General features: G+C 40.4%; 1 protein-coding gene and 2 long non-coding RNA genes across 7 annotated transcripts in view; 2 read left to right on the top strand and 1 right to left on the bottom strand.

Annotated features, from left to right (window-relative positions):
- PHACTR3 (phosphatase and actin regulator 3) overlaps nucleotides 1-5103 on the bottom strand; it is a 115860-nt gene extending 110757 nt beyond the window's left edge. Inside the window, exon 1 of one of the 2 annotated variants that reach the window (XM_030009734.1) lies at nucleotides 4553-5103. In XM_030009734.1, the coding sequence (XP_029865594.1) occupies nucleotides 4553-4661 (109 nt within the window). In that variant the 5' untranslated portion in view covers nucleotides 4662-5103. The remainder of the gene's footprint in view (nucleotides 1-4552) is intronic. The other variant, XM_030009735.1, reaches the window with a different exon arrangement.
- A 368-nt stretch (nucleotides 5104-5471) lies between these two features.
- Nucleotides 5472-10804, top strand: LOC115338815. 4 transcript variants are annotated; one of them, XR_003922535.1, is made up of 5 exons: nucleotides 5472-6517; nucleotides 7860-8013; nucleotides 8595-8682; nucleotides 9086-10458; nucleotides 10535-10804. It is a non-coding gene; the product is annotated as an uncharacterized LOC115338815 (long non-coding RNA). The 4 variants fall into 4 exon arrangements; XR_003922534.1 differs by having other exon boundaries at nucleotides 9086-10804; XR_003922536.1 differs by having other exon boundaries at nucleotides 5472-6497; nucleotides 7857-8013; nucleotides 9086-10804.
- Nucleotides 10805-10831: 27 nt separating this feature from the next.
- Nucleotides 10832-21311, top strand: LOC115338817. The gene is made up of 2 exons (XR_003922539.1): nucleotides 10832-12485; nucleotides 21029-21311. It is a non-coding gene; the product is annotated as an uncharacterized LOC115338817 (long non-coding RNA).
- The last annotated feature ends 3117 nt before the right edge of the window (nucleotides 21312-24428 follow it).

A 24428-nucleotide genomic window follows, 5' to 3' on the forward strand; every position in this document is an offset into this window, starting at 1 on the left:
CCCTCTTTAGACTCTGCTTTCTCTCTTGATCCTTACCTGGAAGGATGGAGGAAGGGAAAGAGAAAGGGGAAAGAAAAAAACTATGATCTTTGGAACTAATGAAATCCCTCTTTGCATTACGTTTTCTTAAGTGATTGCTGTCTTTTACCATCTAAATCATCTTCCATCACCTTTTAATTCTTTAAATTAGAACTTAACTAGTATTTTATAATTTTTAAACTTTCTTAACTGCCTCAAAAAATTCCCCTTGGTGTCACGGCAGAATGTGGTATTTTTTAGAGTAGTTTTTCAGCTCAGAGCTAACCCCAGATCTACAATCAATTAAATTATGTATAAAAAGAAACAAGTTGATACAACTGGATATTCTGGCCTTCTCCCAAACTCAATGAAAACAATGGGACTTTGAACAGCCGTCTTAATGGTAGCAGGGAAGGATGCTGCTGGTTTTAGAACTCTTTCCTATGAGGATTTCCAAATGAAAGTTTTGTTAATTGTGATTCTTCTCCCGTGAATCCAGCATGAAGTCATAGCACAATAAGAATAATTAAATTCAATTTCTTAATAACAGCATAGTGTAGAGACAGTCTATAGTTAAGCAAGACTTAAGTATTTTGATATGTGTTTCTCAAATTCAGGACATATTCCTTTTTAAGGCTTGCTCACTCAGTGTGACAGTGTGCTTAAATAAAGACTGAAATACGAAGTCCAGTGTTCGCTGTACTATAGTAATCCTCATAAAATATTGCTCAGTGGCCATAAAATAGTTCACTTAAATCACAGGCTGAAATGCATTATTTTGTCTAAAAGGAGAAAATAACTGATTCAATTAAAACAGAGAAACTTTCATTCCTTCTTATCTTTCTTATACTATTTCCAGTATTCTCTACATTACCATTAGGAATTATATGCACCATTTATATGCTGGAGGAAATTATCTATTTGTCAGTAGAGCCTGCACAGAAAACTGAAGTCCATATTTTCTTCTCGGACCATGACTGTGACGTCTTAATTGATCACTGTGAGGAGATGCTATTTAATTAAAGTTGCATGTGAAGGATCTAAATCAGTGAATTTGTATCCCTGTTTTAGAATAAATAGCTATTAACTGCCTCTAGTCAAGTTTACTGAACACCTTGTTTATCTTGTTTACTACAGGAACATTTAATAAGATCATAGTGGCGTGTGTTATTTTTTAAGTTTTTTACATGTGATAAAATTCACTGTAGTCTGTAAAGATTACATCTGTTCTAGTAAATCAGGGTTATAAAAGATCTTTTCATTTCTACAGTGAATGCTTTGTGAAGAAAAGCACACTAGAGAAGAAGTTTTATCGTGAAGCCCTCATTGTTCAAGGCTTGGAGTAATTGCAGCTTCAGCTGGCATCAGTCAGGATTGCGAGTGTCCAGAACTTCTCAAAAATCAACATCTAGTGCTATTTGAACCAGCCAGTTACTTAGTTATTCTGTGCTCTTGCCGGAAGAAAAGGGAGTCCTCTCTAAAAAAAAAAAAAAAGCCAAACAAACAACAAACCCACAAACAAACAAAAAGCCAAAAAACAAACTTCAGCTTTGTTCTCACATGGGAAACTCCCTTTGAGATTTGACCTCAAGCAATAGTTCATCAAAAAAATTGCAAATGAAAGCAATAGGAAGGTGAACTAACACTTGCCATCTGCAGTCTATTCATCCTGAGTTCCTTGAACCTGATGTTTACATTACTCAGTATCAGCTAAAAAGGGATTATATGGTCCAGTGATAGAAGATTCTGAACTTCTGCAAGACAGCCAGCAAGTCTTGTAACCATGCTGCGTACGGTCAATACTACTGTTAAGCTGGCGTTTCAAGAGAGAAAGGAAAATGAAGCACTGCATCAGAGAATTTTCTTAAGTAAATATATGAAAAGCTGTATGCTGCCACCTCTACATTCTCAGCTATGTCACTGAAATTTCCTGTGTAAAGCTGGGCTAAAAAAACCCACTGTAATTGTATAGGCCAAGAAGAGGAATATAAATTATGTCTTTAAACAAACCCACATGAACACCAGAAAAACCTTTAGAGTATAGGCTGGCTTTATCTATTACCACATTTTCTACCTCGATATACTTCCCTACACTAGACATAGCCAAATGAATTGGTGCATAATAATTCTTGACCACATCATGCATTCAAGAAAATGTTGCAAAACAAGAGTGCATCTCCAGTAGGAATATAGTATCATTCAAATGCCATATAAAAGTAGGAATGTTTTTGTAGTGATCAGTTATATCCATATTTTGTTATTGGCTTATTTGTCTGTATAATTTAAATGCATGACTTAAATGTTAATGAAAATTAATTTAGTTATTAAATTAACAAAGACGCCTACATGTTCGGACTTACTTCTCTACATGGTTTGTCTGCAAGCAGGGTTGGGATGTAAACACAAACTTTGTATGTATCATTTAGCGTTCCTAAGACTTTCTTTTGACTTAGAGTCCATAGATAGTTATGTTGGTATTATAATGATAATGATAAAATTATTTTCCAGAATAATAAAATAAGGTAAATTACAGTTATGTCATCTAGCATACATAATTCTTACAATATATAAACAGTATTTCAGTTTTTTGAGTAGCCGATTGTATGAAATTGCTCATAGTAAGTGATTGCTTACAACACTGTTGGGTAAAATATTATTTAAATTAAGTCATTTATGTTTATTTTATTATCATTTTGAAGCATACAGATGTTCAATACTACTTGATAAACAAATTTAAAACCTGAAAAGCTTACCAAACATGCTAACTCTACTACTAACTATTTATACCTACCTGGACAAAAACCATATGTATTTATCACCTTTTGTTTCTCTCCACATATTGTATGTATAACACAGTACGGTAAAAGACATCTTTTCTTGCATATTAGTATAGCTTCTGCCATGCAGTGGGATACTGTCCTATCTGATGAAGTCTGTATTAGGGGAAAAAAAATGCTACTTAGTATTGATAGTTCTTTCCCCTTACAAAAAGCATAATAATGTTTATATCTTTGTCTATTTGTTGGACACATGTGCTTTCTTTGTTGTACATTTCACAAAGGCCAAAATAATTAATTAGCAGAGAATAATATAGAGGAATTAAAATTGAGATTGCATATGCCTTCCTTTCATTAGTCACTTCTGCTTCCAGAAATCAAATGGCAGAAACATACATTCCTCTTTCAGTCAAGATTGCCCCTCTGGGAGTGAGTCGAGCAGTTCATGTTAGAAGCGTCCTTTGTTCCCTTCACTTAGGGTATCGGAACACTTGGGCATCGGAGATAAATCATCTACTGTTTGCCTTAATTTAATTTGTATTTCACTCCAGAGCAAGGTGCTCAGAATTGCTTGATAAGACAAATAAATAGAAGAACTTGAAATAGTTACAAATACTAATATCCTCCTTGGCTCAGAAGGAAGCAGTATAGCAGGTGTATGAAAATAGCCTGGAATATTTTATTTACTCAGTAATCTGAAAAAGGCTGGAACTGAAGTTCAATCCAAAATTGCGTTCAGGGACTGTCTCTTTCAGGCAGATAGTGCCTGACCCAAAACCCAAACCCATTTCTAGGTTTAGAATTCAGTGTAATGGGCAGTGATGATCAACACCCCATTCATTGTCTTAGGCTGTTTTGATTACTCCTCATAAAGAAACGTTCCAGTTCTTGTATGACCATCTATTCAGATAAACCGAGAGTAAACTGTCTCTTAGCCTTTGCTTCCAGCTTGTTGTTGTGCCTTTCTGTGCAATCACATCACATCAAAGTGATGTGGTTATTTGTTTCCTTTTTTTTTTTTTTTTTTCTACAGGGGTCATGATTGCTTAGATTCTGACAATCTGAAATTACTGAGTCACCACCAACAGACGTTTAGAATTATTCCTCAAAGTGAAGTTAAGCTGAAAACACCATTAGCCATTGTTCAAGGGGAGGAAAAAAAAAAAATCTAATCACAATACTCTATTTATATACTAGCGATTCGGCTGCGTCCCCCCAGCACCACCCCCTGTGCCCACACTTCATAAGAAGATTACGCTTCTCCCTATGAAGTGAAAATTACCTTCTTGTGGGGAGAAAGCGTTTAATTACGACTCTGCTTCCCCTTGTCTCCATGGTGATCCCCTGCAAACAGCCTGCTTTACCAGACCTCCTTTCCCCCCACCCCAGGAAAGTAATCCATTAGCTGGCAGTGAACCTCGGCCGCGGTGTTACCGGCTGCCCCGCCGGAGCCCAGCGCCCGCCCGCGGGCGGCCCCGGGGACCCCGCCGGTTGCCCGGCGCCAGCCGCGCCCCCCGCACGCTCACTTTGCGGAGGAACGTTGCGATCGCGAAGCCGCGGGAAGAGCTCCGCTCTTCATCCTAGTCGGAGCTAAACCGCTGCATCGTTTCAGCGCTGGCTGCGGAAAACACGATCCCGGTTCCCTGCCCGGCCGCGGCGGGCGGCCGGCCGGCCGGGCTACAGATCGGCCGATGATCCCGGCGCGCCCCTGCCCGCCCCCCGCCCCGGGCGCTGCCGGGGAGAGCCGGGGCCGTTACCTGGGTGCTCCCCGGCGCCGGGGCCCGCGGGGTCGGTGAGGATGCTGGGGTCACTCTGCGACCTGCCTCGGGGGAGAAAGCAGCCGGTCCCTTCTTCCGACGCAGCCATGAGGTGGAGGGCGGGAAGCTCAGAGGCGGGGGGAGGAGGAGGCGCTCATGGAGCCGGAGGCGGCCGGGGGACAATGGGGACGGGGGTGCGGCGGCGGCGGCGGCGGCGGCGGCGGGGAGTCAGCCGGGCAAGACCAGCCGCGGCAGCATCTTCCCCGGCGCCGTGGGCAGGCTGCGGCGGGGCGCTCCACCGGCACCGGGCACTCAGGGGGCAGCTTCGGGCGCCTCAGGGGGGGTGGGCCATGCTGCCTGGCGGGGTGGGGAAGAGCCGGGGCGCGGGCCGCCGGCCCGGCCCCCCGCCGCCCCCTCCCGGGACGTCCCCTCCCGGGACGCACCCCCGAGCGTCGCTCCCGGAGTCGCCTCAAGCCGCCGCGCTGCTGAGCGCATCCGTTGGAAAACATTGGGATTCTCCCATGGTGCCCCGCGAGCGGCCGTGTGACGTCACGGCGGGGGGGGGGGGGGGAGGACGGGCGCTGCACCTGCACTGCACAAAGGCGGGGGCCGCCGCAGGTGCGCGCGGCTTCGGGGTTCCGCCCCGACCGGGAGCACGTGACTGGGGGCGTGGGGAGGGGCCGCCCCGCCCTCGGGATGCGGGGCGAGGGCAGGACCCCCCCGTCCCGGTCCCCGTCCCGGTCCCGGTCCCGGTCCCGGTCCCGTCCCCGTCCCCCGCAGCACTCGGGGCGCTTCGCCCAGCGGGAGGAAGCGGCGCGACCCGCCGGCACGGGGGGGGGGGGGCGGCCGCCGCGGGGCTCGGTGTCCGTGGGCTGTCTCCGCCTGGGGCTGAGGGTGGGTGTCCTGCGCGGGGGGGGGGGTTCCCCTCGCGTCAGAGAGCGCCGGTTCCTCCGCGGCGGGACGCGCGGGGGTCGCGGCTGTCCGCTGCCTGTGCCGGCCCTTGGGCTGGAGGTGGTCTTGTGGCAAGGGAGGTGTCTCACGGTGAGCCCTATGGTATCTCGAGTTGGGCTAAATAGTTTGGTTTGGGAGTTTGTTTAAAGGGAATAACTGGTCTTATGGAATTTTGCCTTAAACGAAAGGTGACGCCTCCCCATCTTGCGGCAGGTGCCAGCAGAGGGGCTGCTTGTGTGTACCCAGTGGTCCGGGTAGTATCTTGGAGTTTTGACCTGTAAAAACCAGGGACGCTTTTTAATCACTCTCCTAGTAAAGTCCTATAGAACGCTCAGCCAGTGCTTGTTGGGATCGTGTGGGTTCTCTCCTCATTTGTTATAGCGGGGCATTGTTGAGGAGTGTGCGTTAAACATCGCTTTTGTCTTTGTATGGAATTAGCATGTACCTACAAGCAGATTTCTTAGGCTGACTCAGGAGCAATGGTTATACATGAAGCTGACTGAGTTCCTATCGTAAGACAGGTGTAAGTTTGCCAGATTTTAGGGATGAAACTTTGTGTCAGAAAACTTTCAATTAATGCAGTCATTTGTTCATGTACATAGTTGTTTTTACAGAAATATATGAAAAACATTTTGCATATCTTATATAAAGCAAATGTGGTTTAGTCATTTCTGAAAGCACGGGCAAACCAGCCAGTTCTGTGGGGTTGTGTCTTTGTTGTATTTTGGGGGGTTTATCACATCCATCACGCTGAGAGGTGTATTTGCCTTTTTTCTTCAAGCAGGAGTTTCAGCGTTAACCGTCTGCACACATCTCATTTGGGAGTTACCTTTGGGCTATGTATTCCCTCAAGTTTGGTCAACTGTGTCACCTTTTGAAAAAAAGAAGTCTGTGGGCCTGCATTTAACATAGAGCTTGATAAGAAAATTCTTCAAAGAGTCTATTTGATCAAGGCCTGAGTGTGGCTGTTCGGTAACATCTGCCCATGGCTGGGGTAAGCTGCTGCATCTAACAGTGAGTTTGAACGTTGTCACGAGAACAGAAATTGAACAAAGGGTTTAAAGCAAAATATCAGAGAGTTTCTCATTCAATGAGTACTAACCCTTCTTGCTGTGTATAAGGTAGATCCTAAGGAAAAAGTAGCATGTGGTAGTGTAATCTAAGCTGTATCATAATACAAAGGAATAAATTAAGGTAGCAAGGGCATTCTGTAAGTTGGGTTTTTTTGAGAGCTTAACATTGCTATCTTGACACATTTTCAGTGTCAGTTTTTGTAATTTCTTCTAAGCTTTGCAAGTCAAACAGCTCATCATAATTCCAAAAAGACAGCTAAATGAACCATTTTTATCATGCTATAAAACATTCCCAAGGAAACAAACAAACAAATAAATCCAAAACACGTGTTTAAGGGATGCTTTAAAGAGATCAGGATAAATTTTGTACTCCTTTCCCCCTCAAGCTAAGCTTTTGAGTTGCCATGACTCAACTTTGAAAGGGAGTCATGAACTCTAAAAATTACTTATGATAGTTTATTTTTCTGTGCGAACAGATAGCACAGTCTGACATGGGTACTGGGCCCAGTTTTCAAGTAAGAAATCTCCCCTTCATAGTGAAATAATAAGCCAAATCTGGTTTTAGTCCTAAAAAGAGAGGTTTTTCTCTATATAGCTTTTAGGTCATGCTAGAAAATGCTGATGGTTTCTAGCGAATTCTGTGAAAGTCTGTTTGTACTAATTGATATACCTGCCTTCTGCAATGAAGAATTATACTGATTTCTTGTATAAAATATATAGCTGAAAAGTTCCATATCAGATTTCAGCATTCGTACAAGATTGAAAATATTTTCAACCCAAGAAAATATCTCCAAGACAGCTTTAGTACCCTATAGAAGCACACAAGATAAGACTGATGTATTTTTAACCAACTCACATATGGATTGCCTCCATAGAGAACACTTTATAGGGTTCCTTTGGATCCTAAAATATTGTCTGATAGAAATCAGTCAAACAAGGCTGGAATCTGCCTTGCTGTTTTGACTTAGTTAAAATATTTCATTTTCTCTCATTCCTGCCAAACCAAGCATCGAGAGACTCAGTCTCGGAATAAATCCTAGGTGCTGTGCGTGCCAGCTGATGGAGCTGCCCCTAGGCCACCTTGCTATTTCCAAATAAACCATCATCATGTTTGGGGGAGGGGGTACAAGAAGAAAAACAATTGTATTAAATTGTTTAAACCTGTGTTGCTAAATAATGTGTCTTGTGTAAAAAGTGTGATTATCTGCATGTCTTTTACTTTGAAGTTTCACATATAATGATGACGACGTATCTGCGCTTTTCATTTCCTAACCTTAAAGCAGGCTCTGCATTCCTTCTGGGGGGCAAAGCTTTTGACAGGAAAAATAAATGTGAAGCAAAGTCTTTCTTCACGTTGAAGGACCAATGCCAAAAGGAATGGAGCATTTTCACAGAAATAAACAGAAGTCGATGGAGGCGTGCACCAACCAATATATTGTAAGTATGTTGATTTGTAAACACCTCTGAAGTCGGAATGAAACTAAGCCTGGTTCTAGCTGTGGGTACTAAGCACCTGAAAAATTGTCCTTAAGTTCCTTTTTACTACTTGATACAATTCTATAAATGTCACAAACAAAAATGTTTGCAGGGTCATAATGACTATTAGTAGAAACATGATTCTCCTTTTATTTGGTTTATTTTCTCACTATAGCAGACTTGTGGTAAACAAGTTTGCAACATTTTCCCAGAAAGTACAATGATCTGATATGTTTATTTCTCTCTCAGAGGATTTCTAGCCTTTGATATTTATGAAGAATAGTTATGATGAGTTTTTTCTAGCTAAGTGGCAGATATTTCTGCAATTGGCATCCATTCAGTTGCAGAAAAATACTTCTTAAAATGAAATATTCACACAAGGACACAAAAGAAAAAATAAAATTTATTTAGCTTGATGCGTGTTCCACAGCCAAACCAATACATGTCCATTTGATATGCCTTCCCTTGATAAAAATTTTTGAAATGCAATTATATAAATGGTATGCATTATTTGATTAATTTGCTTTCTGTTTGATAGACAGCTGAACTCTTGTTTCATGGCCTAGTTATATAAAGAGAAATCCTAACTTGTGTTAGAAAGGAATGATTCTCTGAGGAGAAAGAAAAGAGGTGAGTCATGTCAGTGCTGTTTTTCTCGAATCAGCAGAATATTAAACAATCTCATTTTCATTAATCTGAAGCCTACATGCGATCTCTGAGCATAACTCTGAGGTTCCTGCACTGTTATTTAGAAAAATAAGTTCAGGATACATTTGGATTGACAGTATCAGCTTTCATGTTAAAATTGTTTTGATGACCAAGGGACAAATAGCCTTGCTCAGAGCGGTTTTCTTAGATACAGCAACAGAAAGCATTTGTTCTGTGGCTCGCGAGTCTTAACCTAGTTTTTTAGATTTTATGCCAGCTTGTTGTAGTTCAGTATGCTTACAGTAACAATAAAGATGAGCATTGCCATGCTTAAAAGGCTCTTGTCTCTATTTATTTTGTGGCTGTTTTTTTTTTTTCCCCTCAGATGCTTTCTCGGTAAGGAGGACATAGGGCCTATTTTGAGCCTTTATTTGTCAAGAAGATAAATGCATGTCACTGAGAAGAGATGTAAGTATCATCCAGCAGTCACAACTCTGTAAGTACAAAGACTTGAAAGATGTCTTCTCCAAGGCATGCTGATGTAGTTGCTACTATGGAAGGCAAATAAAAAGTGGATAAGGATCAGGGACTTGTTTATTGGTGGCTTCATGTACACATTCACATTCAACATCTCTGATACTCAAGAGCTATTCTAGGAATCACCCGTCTGATTTTCATGTTTGCTTTCTTGCACAGCTCTGGTGCTCGCTCTGTCATAAGTGAAGGAACAGGAGAGGACGAGGCAGGGAAAAATGTAAAGGAAGACAGTCAGCTCAGCTGCCCGCCTTCTTGACAAAACAGCTCTACTCACCTAAGTCCCTCTAGGTAGCAGTGCAATGGCAATGAGAAGGGGAACATCTACTCTTATGTCAGTTATTCCAAATTATGCAGCTCATACTAGTAACAGCAACATATCAGTTTATGGGGAGGGAACTTGTATCTGTGACATGCCAAGGCCAACAGAGAGTTACAGGGATGTGATTACTGTGCATAATAATCGTGTGTAAGAAGCAAGGAAAAGGCAACTGTGTGTGGAAGACAGTGGAGGGCTCCTGCGGCGCTGTCAAAGCCAGTGAGGCTAGAGGTGACATGCGGTGTAAGTATTGTTTGTGCCAATTTGAACCCTGAAGGGATGAATCTGATTTTCTTCTCCATTTTTTTGTTCCCCTTAGACTTCAATATGTCTGAGGAAAAGGGGCATAATGTACAACTTCCACAGCAGGTCCAAATCTTCCTCCTTTCTGCATTGCCTTTTGGGGAATGAACATTCTTGTATACAGATCTTTCTCTTTTTTACAGGCACAGTGCTCTTATGAAGACATATGACTGGAAGGTCCTTGTTATTGTCACTTTCATCCTGAAAGCATTCCATGGTCTCAGATATTCAAAACTATGAAAAACTGTAGACATGGGAGGTCTGAAAGCCATGTCCAGTGTAACCAAGACCCTGCAAGCTCTACTAATTAGTATGGGAAAACCCAGTGAAGTATTTCTTGTTACATTGTAACATAAGTGGTACGGGTTTTAGACTTCAGGATAATAGCAGTAGCTTAAAGAAATTGGTGCGTGTTTGTAAATATAAAAAGCGCAACATAAGATCCCAGAGAAAGTTTGCCGCCGGAGTTAGGAAATTCCACTTTGACTCATTAAATTGTCCTTTCTCACATTCAAAGGCGAGAAGATACCTGATCGTGCCTGATCTGCATTTTAATGGGTGTGATCTGGCCTGAACCTCTAGGCCTGGAGGCGTCCTCACAGGTGCGAGGTCACGGCTCACCCGGGAGGGAAACTTTCCGCTGTCTTCCCTTTACCCTCAGCGTCGCTTTCCCCGCAGGGTGCCTTGTCCCTACCCGTGTGACCTCCCCCGTTAAAACGCCTTTCGCCTGAGGACCGACCCCGGTTCCCCGCGGGGCCCCCAGCGGCGCCCGCCCCGTCTGCACGGCGCCGCGGCAGCGGGCGCGAGCGGCAGGTGGCGCGCGGCCCGCGGGGACGTCACAGCTCGTAACGGCCGCCGGCGCGCGAGGAGCCGTCTCCCCTCACAGCGGCGGGGCCCCGGCACCCTTCCTAGAGCTGGGGACGTTTGGCGCTGAGGGGAAGCTCCGCCAGAGGTACGCGCCCCACGGACGGGATTTCTTCCCTCCTTTCCCTTCAAGCTTTTAACGGGGTTTAACACAACCTGCTCAGGGGCCGGCGCTTCGCCTGGGCTTTGCCCCATCCATCCCGTTGGGCGGAGGCCGAGGAAAGCCTCTACCCAAGAATCCCGGTCCTGCCCTGTGTGTAAACGCTGACGGGTTTCACCAGGATTTATCCCAACTTGGCAGGTACTTGACCCCGGAGTTTAACTTGAGCTCCGTAGAATCGGGAACCTCACTTTATGAAAACATTTTAGGCCCATATAACACTGTATAAATATCGTGGGTTAATAGTTTGATCATATCAACTGTTTAAAGACTTTTTTTCCCCCCCTCCTGATTTAATAAGGGGAGGAGGGATGGCTGCTTTCCCAATGATTTCCAAGCAGCTGGAAACAGTGGTTTATGTTTAGCCCTTTGCTTGCTAACAATCCACAGGTGAATATTTGATTTCTGTCATAACTGAAATTTGTAAAAATCTAGGACTTTTCTTCACACTAAAAATAGCCAACACATGCTAGTGAAGGGTTTGTAACAGTCTTAACTTGCCCGAGTACTCTTAAGTCCAGGCTTGGCAGTATTAGTGAAATGAGTGTCAGAAGGTGTTGTGGAAAGCTTGCTAGTCACCTTCCTCACTTCATGTGTCCAGCAAAGGAGAAATACAGGAGGAATAATTTGCATTCAATTGAGACTTCGTTAGGAAAATCACTGTGCTCCGTTTCATGCTTCTAGGGCTGTGATCCTGAAAGTGTTATGGGCATTAGTAGGCGCTGTGGCAGATTTGCTGCTATCAGGCTGTTCTGTTTAACTCCTTTCTTCATTCTGCCTGGCTGCAGTATGTTCAGAAGCTTTTTCCTTCGCCAGTTGTCATCTTGCATGCCAGGCCTGAAGTACGTGAGCTCTTCACTAACACAACCCTTTCATTGAGCAATTATGTCTGTCAGCTTTTCTTATATAAATTATTTTCTTTCCGTTATTTAGGTTTCAAAATCACTTGAATGTATTGAAGAGAAAAAATGATGGAAGCTACTTGACTTAGTATACTAAGTGGGGGAAGTTCACAAATGGCCAAAACTTGGCATCTACTACTAATTGATTTTTGGATTATTAAAAAAAAAAAAAAAAAGACTGCTTGCCACTTGCTTATGAAAGTCCGATTTAAGTGATTGTGATCATTTTGTCCCAAGAACAGGTGGGCACATGCCTGGGAAGGAATTGTGGTGTGGAAGGAAGGTGGAAGGCTTCCTTCTAAACTGCAGTGTGATCCCCTATACTACTGGAGAAAGCATGAAACTGTTTACATTAGTGCTAGAAATTAACACATCACTTAGGTTTATCCATAGTTGCAGTCTAGGCCTTTTTTTACATACTCTGTCTTTTCTCTATTATGAAACAGAGACTCCTTAGGATGTATGGACCATTGAACAGCTGAGTAAATTGTATTTGTACACATGTATTTCAAGTACTAGTAACCACCATAAGACCCCTGCATTTAGTACATTATGTGATTTTTTTTTTTTTTATCAGCTTGCTTCAATGAGATCAACATATGCAGTATTACTAGAATACATACAGTTTGCAGTTTGCTGCAGCTCCTGTGCTTTCCATATATCTCACTCACATCATTGGATCGTGGGTTCAATCTCTCAGAAGGTAAGTGATACATGACCACAGTGCAAGGGAGACAAATATATTGTAATTATTGTAGCTTTATTGTAGTTTTATTGTAATTATTGTACGTTTGCTTTCTACTTGCAAGTAGTAAATTGCTTAGAAAATAAGTAGACTTTTTTAATAACTATTTTGAGCACTTAAATTCCATTAGGAAATAAAATATATATGAAAAGAAAAACCTTTGTTTTGCTTACACTTTGCTGTTGGAAGTGTTTGTATTTTAGAAGCAACACAGCTCATTTTTTCAGGGATAAGTTTGGATAACTTGTACCCTTATCAGAGATGTCCTTTCTTTTTATTATGTATTGTATTCAGACAGTACCTTCTGATTCAGATCTCATCTTGCTGTTACCCAATCTGAAATAGTTTTGATGTATAACTTTTTCAAATTAATTCAAATAGTGAAGATCGTTCAGTTGTCAGCAGAAGCAGAAAGGGAAAATTGGTGTTCTGTGCTAATTAGATGAGAGCTGAGGAATCTTTGCCATAGAGTTGCGGGACAAAATTCTAATTCCACTCATGTTAGTCTGAGTTTCAACATTTACTTCAATGGCATTTTGATGTCATCTGTATATCAGTTTCATTTTTTGTGTAACACAGGACTTTGGCTGGTATTTCACACACTGACCATGACACACGAGAAATTTGGCAGCTGGAGAGTTAAAATACTTTTGGGGCCAGTGATACATGAAACTAGTGACACAGCTGCCTTCAGTAGATCACAGTTTGCAGTTCTTGGTGACCTGAAATCTACTGAAGACCATAATAATCAGGATTTATGAGCATCTCACAGAAGACACAATCTCCTATAACTCAGAGCTAAATTGGGCTTGTCTTCGTGGGAGGAAATACAGGAAGTCTGGAGTTGATCAGCAGCTGAAGGCAAGAGGCTGAAAGATCAAATTGATTAGAACTCATAATAAGCAAGGTTCAGGATAGCAGAACAGTACATGTTTTGAGATTGAAGTTGTGTATTGCATGACTCCCCAGAAGTCATAGCCACTGGTTCCAGTTGTCATACTCAGGTGCTACATACTGTAACAGAAGAGTCAGTGGACCTGCAGTGTGCAGAACTGATTTAAGAGAATTAAGCTTGCTGTTTGAGCTTCCCCAGGGAGGAATGCATTGATCACTCCATGGTACATGTTCCTACTTCTCTGAGTGCTTCTGTGTGTTACCTAGGTTTATATGTGTCTGGGATAGAGTAAACCTTGGGATGGTTCCATCCATTCAATTTCCTGCTCACCAGTTCCTGAAACAAGACTTGAGAAGGGAAGCAGAACAGCTATAAATAAATTCCAGGAAATTTTAGTTTAATTTTACGGAAAACTAGGACTGAATACCATTCCTACATAGTAAAGTTACTGCTTTCTAAGAGATGAAGTAAGGATTTATGTAGTGTTTTGCATCCTTATTTAGGCAAAATATGGATGTGCAGTAAGATTATTGCTGCGGAGGTTGTGCTTCTGCTCTTTTGCAGATGTAGTAAGTCTTTTTGAGAAACCATTCTTCAGCAAAAACTGAGCTAACTTTTTTTACTCTTTAAGTATAATTTTTTTGACAGTTGTGTATGTTGCCATGACAGCAAGCAATCTTAAAACAATCTGCTCATCTGCTGTATGCTGTTTCTTAATGGCGCAGATGCCATCTTGCTGCAAATTTTGGAAGGGCAGGCTTCTTAGCAATTTAAACACAAAGTATTTGATGGACAGAGGTGGTGGTTGTTTTTCTAGGATCAGTCTTAACAGTAAACTTTTAACCTGAAAAGTTAGCCCAAGACAGAATTAGATGGATCTTCTGTTCCGTGACTTCAAAGCTGGAGACTATGGCATTATCATAAGCAAAGTCAGAACAATTTAATCATGGAAATTTCTGCACTGCGGTTCTATTGTACAATACACTCTTTGCCAGCCTTGCTTCCAAACAGCAGTAGACTGTAATCAGGTGAACACCTTCAGACTATGCAGCTTTGATCTCATGTATTTTGGAAACAAATCCTTTAACATCTTTATCCAACAAGTAAAATGCAGATCTTACCTGTCATACTCTTTCAGTGAGGTCAAAATTCAGATGGTTGTTACAAAGCCCCTTTCTAGGTCAAGTGCCACATTGGAATAAAAATGCAAGTAGGATTTTACAAACCCTATTTCTGATAAACTTATTAATGAGCCAAATTCTGAACTAGAATTTATGAGCATGTAAGAGTTAGTTAATTAGTATTTCAAAAGCAGGAGTCTTTTTTCACTAGGATTGCTGCATCTGTTAAAACACAAGACTCTCAGAGTACAGTTACGTGACATGGTGACTTCAACAGTAATTTGGTTTCAGAGGTTCTGCTTTGACCTGCTTGTTCAGTGCATTGTCATTTGCTGTCTCCTTCAGTTGTGCCAATATAGTTGTGGGATTGTGGTATAAACTGAATCAATAAAAGGATGAAGGTTGAAAACCTATCCCCCTCCTTTAGTGCTGCTTCTAACCTGGCTTAAATCAGTGATCAGACTTTTCGTATGGTCAAATGAAGAGTTGCATCAGCACAACTGACAGGGTTGCAAATTATGAGCTCAGTAGGGTGTGTTGTGCAAGGATGATTTATGGGGATTTTGTTGGCAAAGTCCTCTTCTCGTGTAACTACACCAAAAGTGACATTCTAACAAAGCAGTCTCATCACTCACCAACGAATTCAGGAAACACTCTGAAATGCTGTAGCGAGGAGTAGATTTAAGGAAGTATTATGCATGTATTTGAAGGACATTGGATGTGGCTCTGAACTTGTACACTGCAAGGTCAACAGCCCCAGCTGCTTCCAATGTTTCAAAGCTATTAGCATAATCTAATGTGAAGCCAGAGCAACAAGGAAGATCCATGTACTGTTGGACACTTGTCTGACAGTCATGTGTTTGTATGCACTGGAAGGTTTTAGTCATTTGAGTACAGTGCAAGTGTACAGCAGTGTTAGGTAAATGGGAAAGCATGCCAATTTATACAGGAAACAACACCAGGAATGGTACTAAAAACAGAGACATGGGCAAGCTGGAATGGGCTTTAGAGCTTGATCAAACCCCTCTGAAGTCAATAGAAAGAGTCCCATTGTTTTCACTTAGAGGTTGTCCCTAATATGTGCCTCTAATTGTTATACAAATGTATACTTCTAGGGCTAGATATAAAACAAAATGCATTGGAAAGGAATTCCCAAGATCAATTTAATATCATCTGTGAACCATATCGATATTTTAGGCCTCTCTCCTATGAATTACTGCTGCAACGCCATGTCCTTCAACTTTTAAGGTCCAGTTGCAGAACTAGATTTTTTATTATTAACATGCAGTCTAAAAATATTTTATTCTGACCCAATGTGAAATACAGAGATCCGGAACGCAAATTTTTGCTAAATATGCAAATAATTATGTACATGAATGGCTTCTTGGAAATCTTGCTAGTCATTTGTAGGCATGTGTATTGGAGGTGGATGTCCATATAGCTAAGGACTGTATGACCCATGGTATTTATAATTAGGTAATTATACCCTTGCTTAGTGAACTAGCAAAGAGGGTTTTTTTGCTGGTGTTGGTGTGTGTCCATCCTCCACCCCCCACCCCAAAAAAGATTAAGTTGGAAATAAGACTCATTAGATCAGTCAGAGAAGATGCCAGTAGGTTTGCTTCTTCAAAAGTCATTCAGAAGTCATGAATTACTTTAACATTTTGTATTCTTTCTCCATTGGCTTTGTGGCTGTTACAGAAATTCTGTTTATTAATGCATTATGAACCGAAGCTGTCAAAATGAATCTTTTTCTCCATTTGTAAAGATGTTATATATGTGCATCTGAATGATACAGTATGTACTTCTTAAATTTTCATGTAAGCCTCCTACTGGATTTCCTGAATAGAAGACCAGCTGACCGTAAGAATGTCACAGCTTGTGTATTCTGCCCAATGCAAATGTCATATAAATATTGTTTGCAGAGATATTTCCAGTTCTGTAAAACAGTGTTGCTAGGACCAGGTTTGGGTCCATTTTAGATTACTCTTGGGTTTTAACCTGCATTTTCCTATCCAGTGCAATGAGGAGCTCTGCTTGATTATAGGGAGCTCTATTTAATTATAATTGGCAGTCTGCAATCCTTTGTGCTGTCAAGGAAATCATGGAGCTAATGGATGATATTGCAAGCACTCGGTAGTGGTTTTATGCTCAGTGATTTGTGCTCTATTTGGCTGAATAAATATCTGATGGAGCTGAGAGAATACATTGATGAAACATTATTGTACAGAGGAAATTATTGGTGTGCCTACCAGGGAGCCATGGGATTTATGGAATTATTTTAAAGGGTAATTTTGCCATCTAGCCTTTATTTGTGGATCTGAAGTAACAAATATCAAAGTATAATTTATACTTAGTAAGACATTTTACAACAGCAGTGTTAACGTGCCAATGGTTACAAAAATGTGTCAGTTACTCTGGGCAGAGGATAATAGTCTCCTGTCAGACTGTTATATACCAGGACTTCAGAGGTCTTGAGAAAGTCATCTATGACAGAAGCAATTCTTCATTGCATTAGTATCCAGGAATTTCCCAAACTATTATCGGGTTGTATTATTGTGAAGATGAAGTTTGAAAAGCACTGGCAGACTTAGCAAATTTTTGCTTTATCTAGGATTCTAAAGACATAGATGTTTTCTCCACCAGAACACCCTAAATTACCTATATGGTGTATTTTGGATTAGAATAGTCATTTTTAAAAGCCAGATAGAAATCTGTCTTCATCTGTAGGCATTCTAATGAGTTTAGAAACCTTCTGCTCCTGTTGCAGATTATGCAAGAAGACTGCAGTGAAGTGCAACAGAAATTTCCAAAGATTATGTTCTTCCTCTGTAGTCCAATAGTGAGTGGAAGCACCTGTTTTTGCACTGGGCTATTTATAAGAACAGCCCTGCTGAGTCAGAACAAAGACGTGCCTAGCCTAAGTGTCCTGCCACTAGCAAATTAAGCAGCTGCCAAGGATGGGCATATATGATATTTCTACCTAATGCTTCTCCAACTATTTTAATCTTCCCGTGCTGGAAGTGTACATCTAGTCGTATATCTGTCCCAAATTCTTGCCTGGCCTCCCCCTAAACCCTTGTGAATTCCCTGCATTCACAACATGCTCTGATGAGGAGTTCTGTTGATTTGCCACCTGTTACACGAAGGACCACCACCTTATGTTTGTTTTGAACCCGGCTTTCACTAGCTTTACTGTCTTCTAACACTTCTTTTGTTTGAAGACACTTTGGGTTTGTTCATCTTTGTTACTCTTTTGCTTTTTTTTTCTCCACCTTTTTCCATTCCATTTTGAGAGGAGGAGGTCCGACTGCACACAATATTCAGGGTGATGGTGAATCACGAGTATATGGAGTGACAATATGTCTGTACCTTTCTTAGTAATTCATGATTTGTTTTTTTAACCACTATTTGCCACTGAGCTGTCATTTTCCTAGTTACATCTCAGTCACAACACATGTTTCTATAGTGGTAATGATTGCTCAGTGCCATCAGAATTGTTTTTTTCCTAGATATGTTGCTTGACATTTATCTTCATTGAATTTCATCTGCCATGTTATTGTGCAGTCAACTCTTGCATATGGTTTCTCTGAAACTTTTCACAACTGGTCCTTGTTTTTGTTATCCTGCATCATTTAGTATATCATTTGTAAATTTTCTCCCATCTTTCTTCACTCACTTTTCCAGGTTATTTATGAGCATATGGGACAACACAAATCCCATTTCATTATTTTGAGATTCTTTACATGATTCTGTAGGAATGTGTACCCAGTTTGGGAACATGTGAGCAGGGGATTGAGCCCCCTTCTCAGACTAATATCATAACCACCAGCCTGCCTTCCTGAGAACTAGATTTAAATGCAAATTTCTATGTTTATGCTAAATTAAGGTTGAATTCAATAGGAATCAAATAGAAAGGCATTATAAGAAATGAGGGGTAGAATAAAATATTGTAGAGACAACCTTTTGTTTTCTTTCAATATTGTAGGATGATATTGGATGAGTTTTGTTTTTTTCTTTTAAGACTACTATTTCCTTGGGATCAATCTAGAAAATTCTTCTCAGAGATATACCCATCTTCCCACTACCCATTGTGAAAGAGCTATTATTTCCCGGGTTCAACAAAAGCACTTAAACACCTGCTTACCATCCCACTGATAGCAATTGATCTATTACGTCTTGATACCTGGCAGCTGCACAGCTGTTACTAGACAAAATAATAATTTCATCAAATATTCTGGTTCTAAGAAGGATGTTGAAGGCTAGGAAGAGTGATCAGTAGTACTTAGTAGTAAGTGAAAGATGTTGGAGGTGACAGCAAGAAAGGAAGTAGTGCTACCAGGAGAAGAGGTATCTTTGCAATTATATGATGTAATTCATGGATATATTGATAGACTTTCTTTGTTGTGTGTTATTAGTTCAGTGTTCTCTGCAGCCATCATACAGTGTTTTCCTTTCATTGATCAGTACCTTAAAAAGAAAATCTAGGTCTGAAAGTACTATAAAGGAGCTTTCTGCTTTAAACCACTCTTGTAAGTCATAGTTGGTCCTTATCCAACTGAACAGATAAGTCAAATAGTTGTACTACAGGCTCAGTCTTGTGAGATATTAAAGACCCCAGTTTCATAGATTTTTGGACACTCCAAGCACTATAGATTCAGTTTTTATCTTTTGGCTTCCTGCTGTGAGGTTGGAAAAGTTTGTCTGAAATGCTGGAAGCATTACAGGTGGTTTGGGTCTTGGAGGCCAGTGAACTGAACATTTCCAACAAAAAGGAAAAGGCACCAAAATGAAAAAGGGGTGATAAATGTTAATGCTATGTCTGGAAGAGGCAGGAGAGGTGTGGTGCATGCAGATTTACTTAAGTAGCAGGTATAGGATAGAGATACAGGAAGAAAGTACAGAAACTAAGCTAAATGTGCATCCTGAGACTCTGTCATTCCAATTGCGGTCCCAAGTTTTTCCATACATAGCAATGCCATCTATACTGAAATCCATACTGTACTGATGAACTTGTTGCTGTGCTTATAAGAGCTTTTGTGTCCTGTTTTTCAGAAATTTGTGCTGTCCATGTGTAGATTCTGCTTCAAAACTTAATTCCTGTACTAGGGTCAAGTCATGCCACTCTGACCACATTGCTTTTATTTAATGAACAGACACTCTTAAATTACTGTCTCCATGTTGACTTGTGTACCTTCAGTGAGACAGATAATTACGTTCCTTGCCCACTTTCCCTAAAAACTAAATAATAACAGCTGATATATACTTATACTTTATATATTAGTCCATAAAGGCGGGGGGGGGGGGGGTGTCTTCATGCCTGTATCAGTCGTTCATATGTCCTATTACTGCAAAGGAAACAAAGGAAGATAGAGATTAACCAGTTTTGCTTATTTTACTCTTTAAGGGAGCACAAAAGAACCCCGTTTTTTCGGGGGGGGTGGTGTTTGTTTTGTTTTTGTTTTAATTCTGGATCACTAGCAGTTATCAGACTAAGTTTTTAGGCCTCGATCCCACGGAAATTCTGTGCTTAACATAATGTGAATAGTTCTTCCCACTGCAGCTTGTGTGCTATTTGGAATTTGTGGGGGTTTTCTTCAGAACTGATCCTTTGGTGCTATTCCAGCCAAGGATGCAAATCTTGCAACATATTACAGAAAACTCTGTGGTTTGTAGTTTCAAGATAGGTTCAGGTGGAATTTTTTTTTTGCCTCTGTCTTGCTTAGCAACTTTGAAACATTTGTGTAGCTGTCCCCATCCTTTCCACTCCTGGAATTTTACAGATCACAGGAAGAACTGCAACTTTTAGTCCTATAGAAATCAGATGTTCAGTGTTGTTTTGAACATATATAACTATATGTAATGATTATAAAAGAGCATACTCTGAAGCCATTTTCCTAAATAGTATCAATATGAAAATAATATCAAATCAAGTATCTTATCTGCATTTACTAACACTTTAATCACTAAAGTGGTTTCTTATGGTTTTCTTCCCTTTGTCCCATTTATATTTTTTAAAATACATCATTCATCTTTATTAGATTGATCCATTTCAGATTTTTTTTCTCATCAGGTTCATGATGTGGGGCTATTATTCTTAGAGCTGCTTGTTGGATAAATTTTTTTATTCTTACAGACACTTGTAAGTCATCAACCAGAACTAATTTTCAGTTAAATCTTAAAATATTTAAAGAATATCTATTCATATTGGATTTTTCACATCTTTTAATTATGTTACAAATCCTACAGTGTGGGTAGAAAAGTAGAAATAAAGCATATTTTTAAAAAGCTGTAGAGAAAAGCTTTCTGAAAGATTAAGAAAATAAAGTTATATATATTAAAAAGAAATCACACTGGAGTGCTCCTTAATTTTATTTTCTTCTTGGTCACAATGCTAAGTTCAACACTGGTAGCAGCAGAAGTCCTGTGTTTTTATGTTTTAGTGTTGCGCTACTCTAAAAATAATTCAGGGTATTTTTTTTCAGAGTACATTTCCCTGAACTCCTACTCTGACTTGGCACTGAAATGGAATGTGGGTTAGTTGTCTGGGATGCTTCATATTTCAAAACTAAGGAAAATTATGGTTGACTTGGATGCTCCCAGCATTTGCCTTTCACTTATGTTATTCTGACCTGTTGTACTTTTTGCACTCAAGAAATGTACTGTGAAATTCTTAGAGACAAATATTTGGCCATTCAGTTTTGAAAATCTACCTAAATGTATTTTTCTTAAGGAACCCCTACATAAAATAAAAATTCAAGTAAGCAATTTTTACAGTTACTTTTTGTCTTGTTTTCGGCTGGGGTGTGGTATGTGCAGCTGCATTTGCTGGCTGTATGCTGAGCTGAACTTCCTGAAGAGGGTCAGCCCACTGAACCAGAACTGTCCATATGCATCACCTCTGTCTTCAGCCTCACAGAACTCAGGATTTTCCCTGGGCTCTGAATTGTCTTCACATGAAGCTCCTATGTGGAAAGCTCAGGGAGAGGGAGAAGACTGATGGCCCCAGGCCTTTTTTATGAGTTGTGTAAGATAGTACAGTTTTAATAGCCCAAAATAGGCACCCATTTTGCAATGCGGTTGTCTCAACTGGAAAGGCTAGATGGAGCAGAAGGGAATGGTTTTCCCCTCACACTGCCATTTGTAGGATGAGGAAGAAATCTGGCACAACTGGAGTTTGTTAAAGAGTCAGAAGGTCCCCTGTTGTGATACCAACCAGTGAGACACCTAGTATAATAAAGCATCACCAAATGTGTTAAATTTTTTCTGTATAATTCCAGACACATCAATATTTTTGCACTTGTGTTACGGAATTCAGTCCTTAAGAAAGAACAAGACTTGGGTCAGTGCAGAAGGCTGAAGCAAACACAAGTGCTTTCTCCCTCCCAAGACTTGGTAATTTCTTAACAGATAATTTTACAAACTCTGACCCCAACTCTCTTCATGTCCACTGACCAGCTCGTGTATCTGGACAAGGTGATAAAGTTTGTTGTTGAAACAGCTTCACAACAATTTATTAAACACGCAGGAATGTGATCACACTCAGCAAGGGAAGAGAAGGAATGTAACTGTTTGTTACTTACCTTTTTCTCTGCATCATGCGTTACCTGGATCTGTGCCTTAAGTCACTATCTACTCCTTAGTGAGCTGTTAAAGATGTAAGATCAACGAGTCTGGAGACATACTAAAATGCTGAATTTATTCTCATTTAAACAGAAAATTTTTTACTCTCTGATTCACATTCAAAATATGAGCTATTAACTAAATTGTAAAAATTGTAACTAAAGGTGTTTCAAGCCCATTTCTACAAGCTGTTGCAAACAGACAGGGCTATGTGTGTACTAGATTTGATCCTCTTTGTCAGAAGTGCTGTTCTTTCAGTGACTCGTGGCTGACTACAGGGGCAGCTGAATATTTTGATTATTTTGCGTGTTTTTAAACCTGGGATTGCAGCCTGCAGAGGTTTTTTGACTGATAGCCACTAGAGGGCACTATGTGATTGTAGCTTTTCCAAAGTAGGGCGTGGTAGCCAAATATAGAACTACAATGTGAAGTTAAATATGATTAAGACTTTTTCATTACATTTCTAAAGAATCCCCTTGTGTTTTGCACAAAATAGAGTATATTAAGCAAGGATTTTTAGCACCTTTGGCATTTCATTTTACACAATTATTACTCTTGGTGAGGATTTATTTCATCAACATTTAATTCTTGTTCAGTGGATTTTCACAGGGATCTGTAATGTAGCCAGGAAAAGTCCACTATAGTAATTAATGTGTGGGCTGTTTTTACCATAAGACTGAATGATGAAGCTTTGATGTATGCTGTATAGGTAACCTTTGGTGAATCTAGTTCCATTTTAGCTTAATTCTTAGAAAAACTTTTCCTTCAAATCATTATGATTCAGCAAGCCGTGAATGGGGTGGATCTATGTAAAATACATAAGCAAACTCTTAGAAGTGGTGATTCAAAGGGAAAATGCTGCATGAATGAATCTGCTCCTTTCTTCCTGATCCTAGTATTTGATGCTTCCTTATCTGATCGATGCTGTATTTTTATAGATCTCATATGGCCCGTTTCCCATATTCCCCCAGAAAAGAAAATTGCATTATTCTTTTCTTTTGAAGTACCTGTGCCTTGAGGTGGTTTTTTCCTCTCTTTTCATACTGCCTTCTGAAATCAGCTGTCAGAGACCTTGGTATGTTTATACATTGTCCTTTTAAAGCTTTTCTGTGTTTTGGGGGAAGACTTTCTCGTTGAAGTCATTGGTATCTTTTGGCTTATTGTATGAGCAGAAGGTGGAAAGGTTGTAGCTTAAAACTTGGCAATAGTTGTAGAAGAAAACATATTGTCAGAAGATAAAGAGCCACCCAGAAGTCCCAAGTTCTTATCATCAGGTCTGCAGTTCTATTTACAGCAAGTGATTAGTGCAGTTGTGGTCAGCAAAGGGATTGTTGCAGAATGGTGTTTCCCTACTTAATAAATTGGTGCTGAGAGGCAGAGCCACTTGTTATACTGAAGTGAAATTTTACTACTTCTGTCGGCATTATTGAGTCAGAGCAGCTGTAGGGGAGTAAACTGAATTCTGAAGAGATTAAATGTTAGGGCCAGCTGTGTAAATGGAACACGTGGTGATATGGAAGACCATACCCATGACAATGGTATTCATCACATAAGAACCTAAATAGACCAGACTAAAAAAAAACCCTTCCCTTGAGTTGCAGATCCCCAACTTAGTTTGCCAGCCTGTTTATGCCAGTGTTAAACTTGAAAACTTAACTAGCAGGTTTGGTTTGAAGTCCTTGGTGACAAAGCCCTCATTACTTCTATGACAGTTGAACCAAACTATTAAAAAAAAAAAGAAAATCACAGGTATACCTGTATATTTGTTCTTTTTTTGTACTTGTTCTTCACCAGTTATGAAGAAAATTCATAAGAGAGACTATATTTCTATTTACTTTTACAGTACCAGACTGCTTAGCTGGGAAGTCATTTGGCCATATGGAAGGTGTTACTGGCTTTAAATCAAGTGATGAAATGTAAAAATTACTCAAACAATTTGTTTAAGCAACTTAGAATAAACAGCATTCAGGTTACAGTCTAAATGACTGAAGAAGTGTGAGCAGTTTATTAAAATCCATGACCTCTCATAGAAGCTAATAAATCTGCAAAGATTTGAGGGTCACACCTTCAGAAGGGAGCTTTTATATATTCCCTAGTGATTAGAGTGTATACTTAGCTGATTGATTTGTACGTTTGCATTGATTTGCATGCAAATTAACCAAAGTTTGTATCTAACTATTCATTCTTTTTCTTCTGGCTTAGCTTCAGTAGGAAAAAGTCAGTCCCTATACACTTCACATTACTGCTTTTTGGTTGGACCAT

Source organism: Aquila chrysaetos, chromosome 3 (assembly GCF_900496995.4).
Source record: "Aquila chrysaetos chrysaetos chromosome 3, bAquChr1.4, whole genome shotgun sequence".
Classification (NCBI taxonomy): domain Eukaryota; kingdom Metazoa; phylum Chordata; class Aves; order Accipitriformes; family Accipitridae; genus Aquila; species Aquila chrysaetos.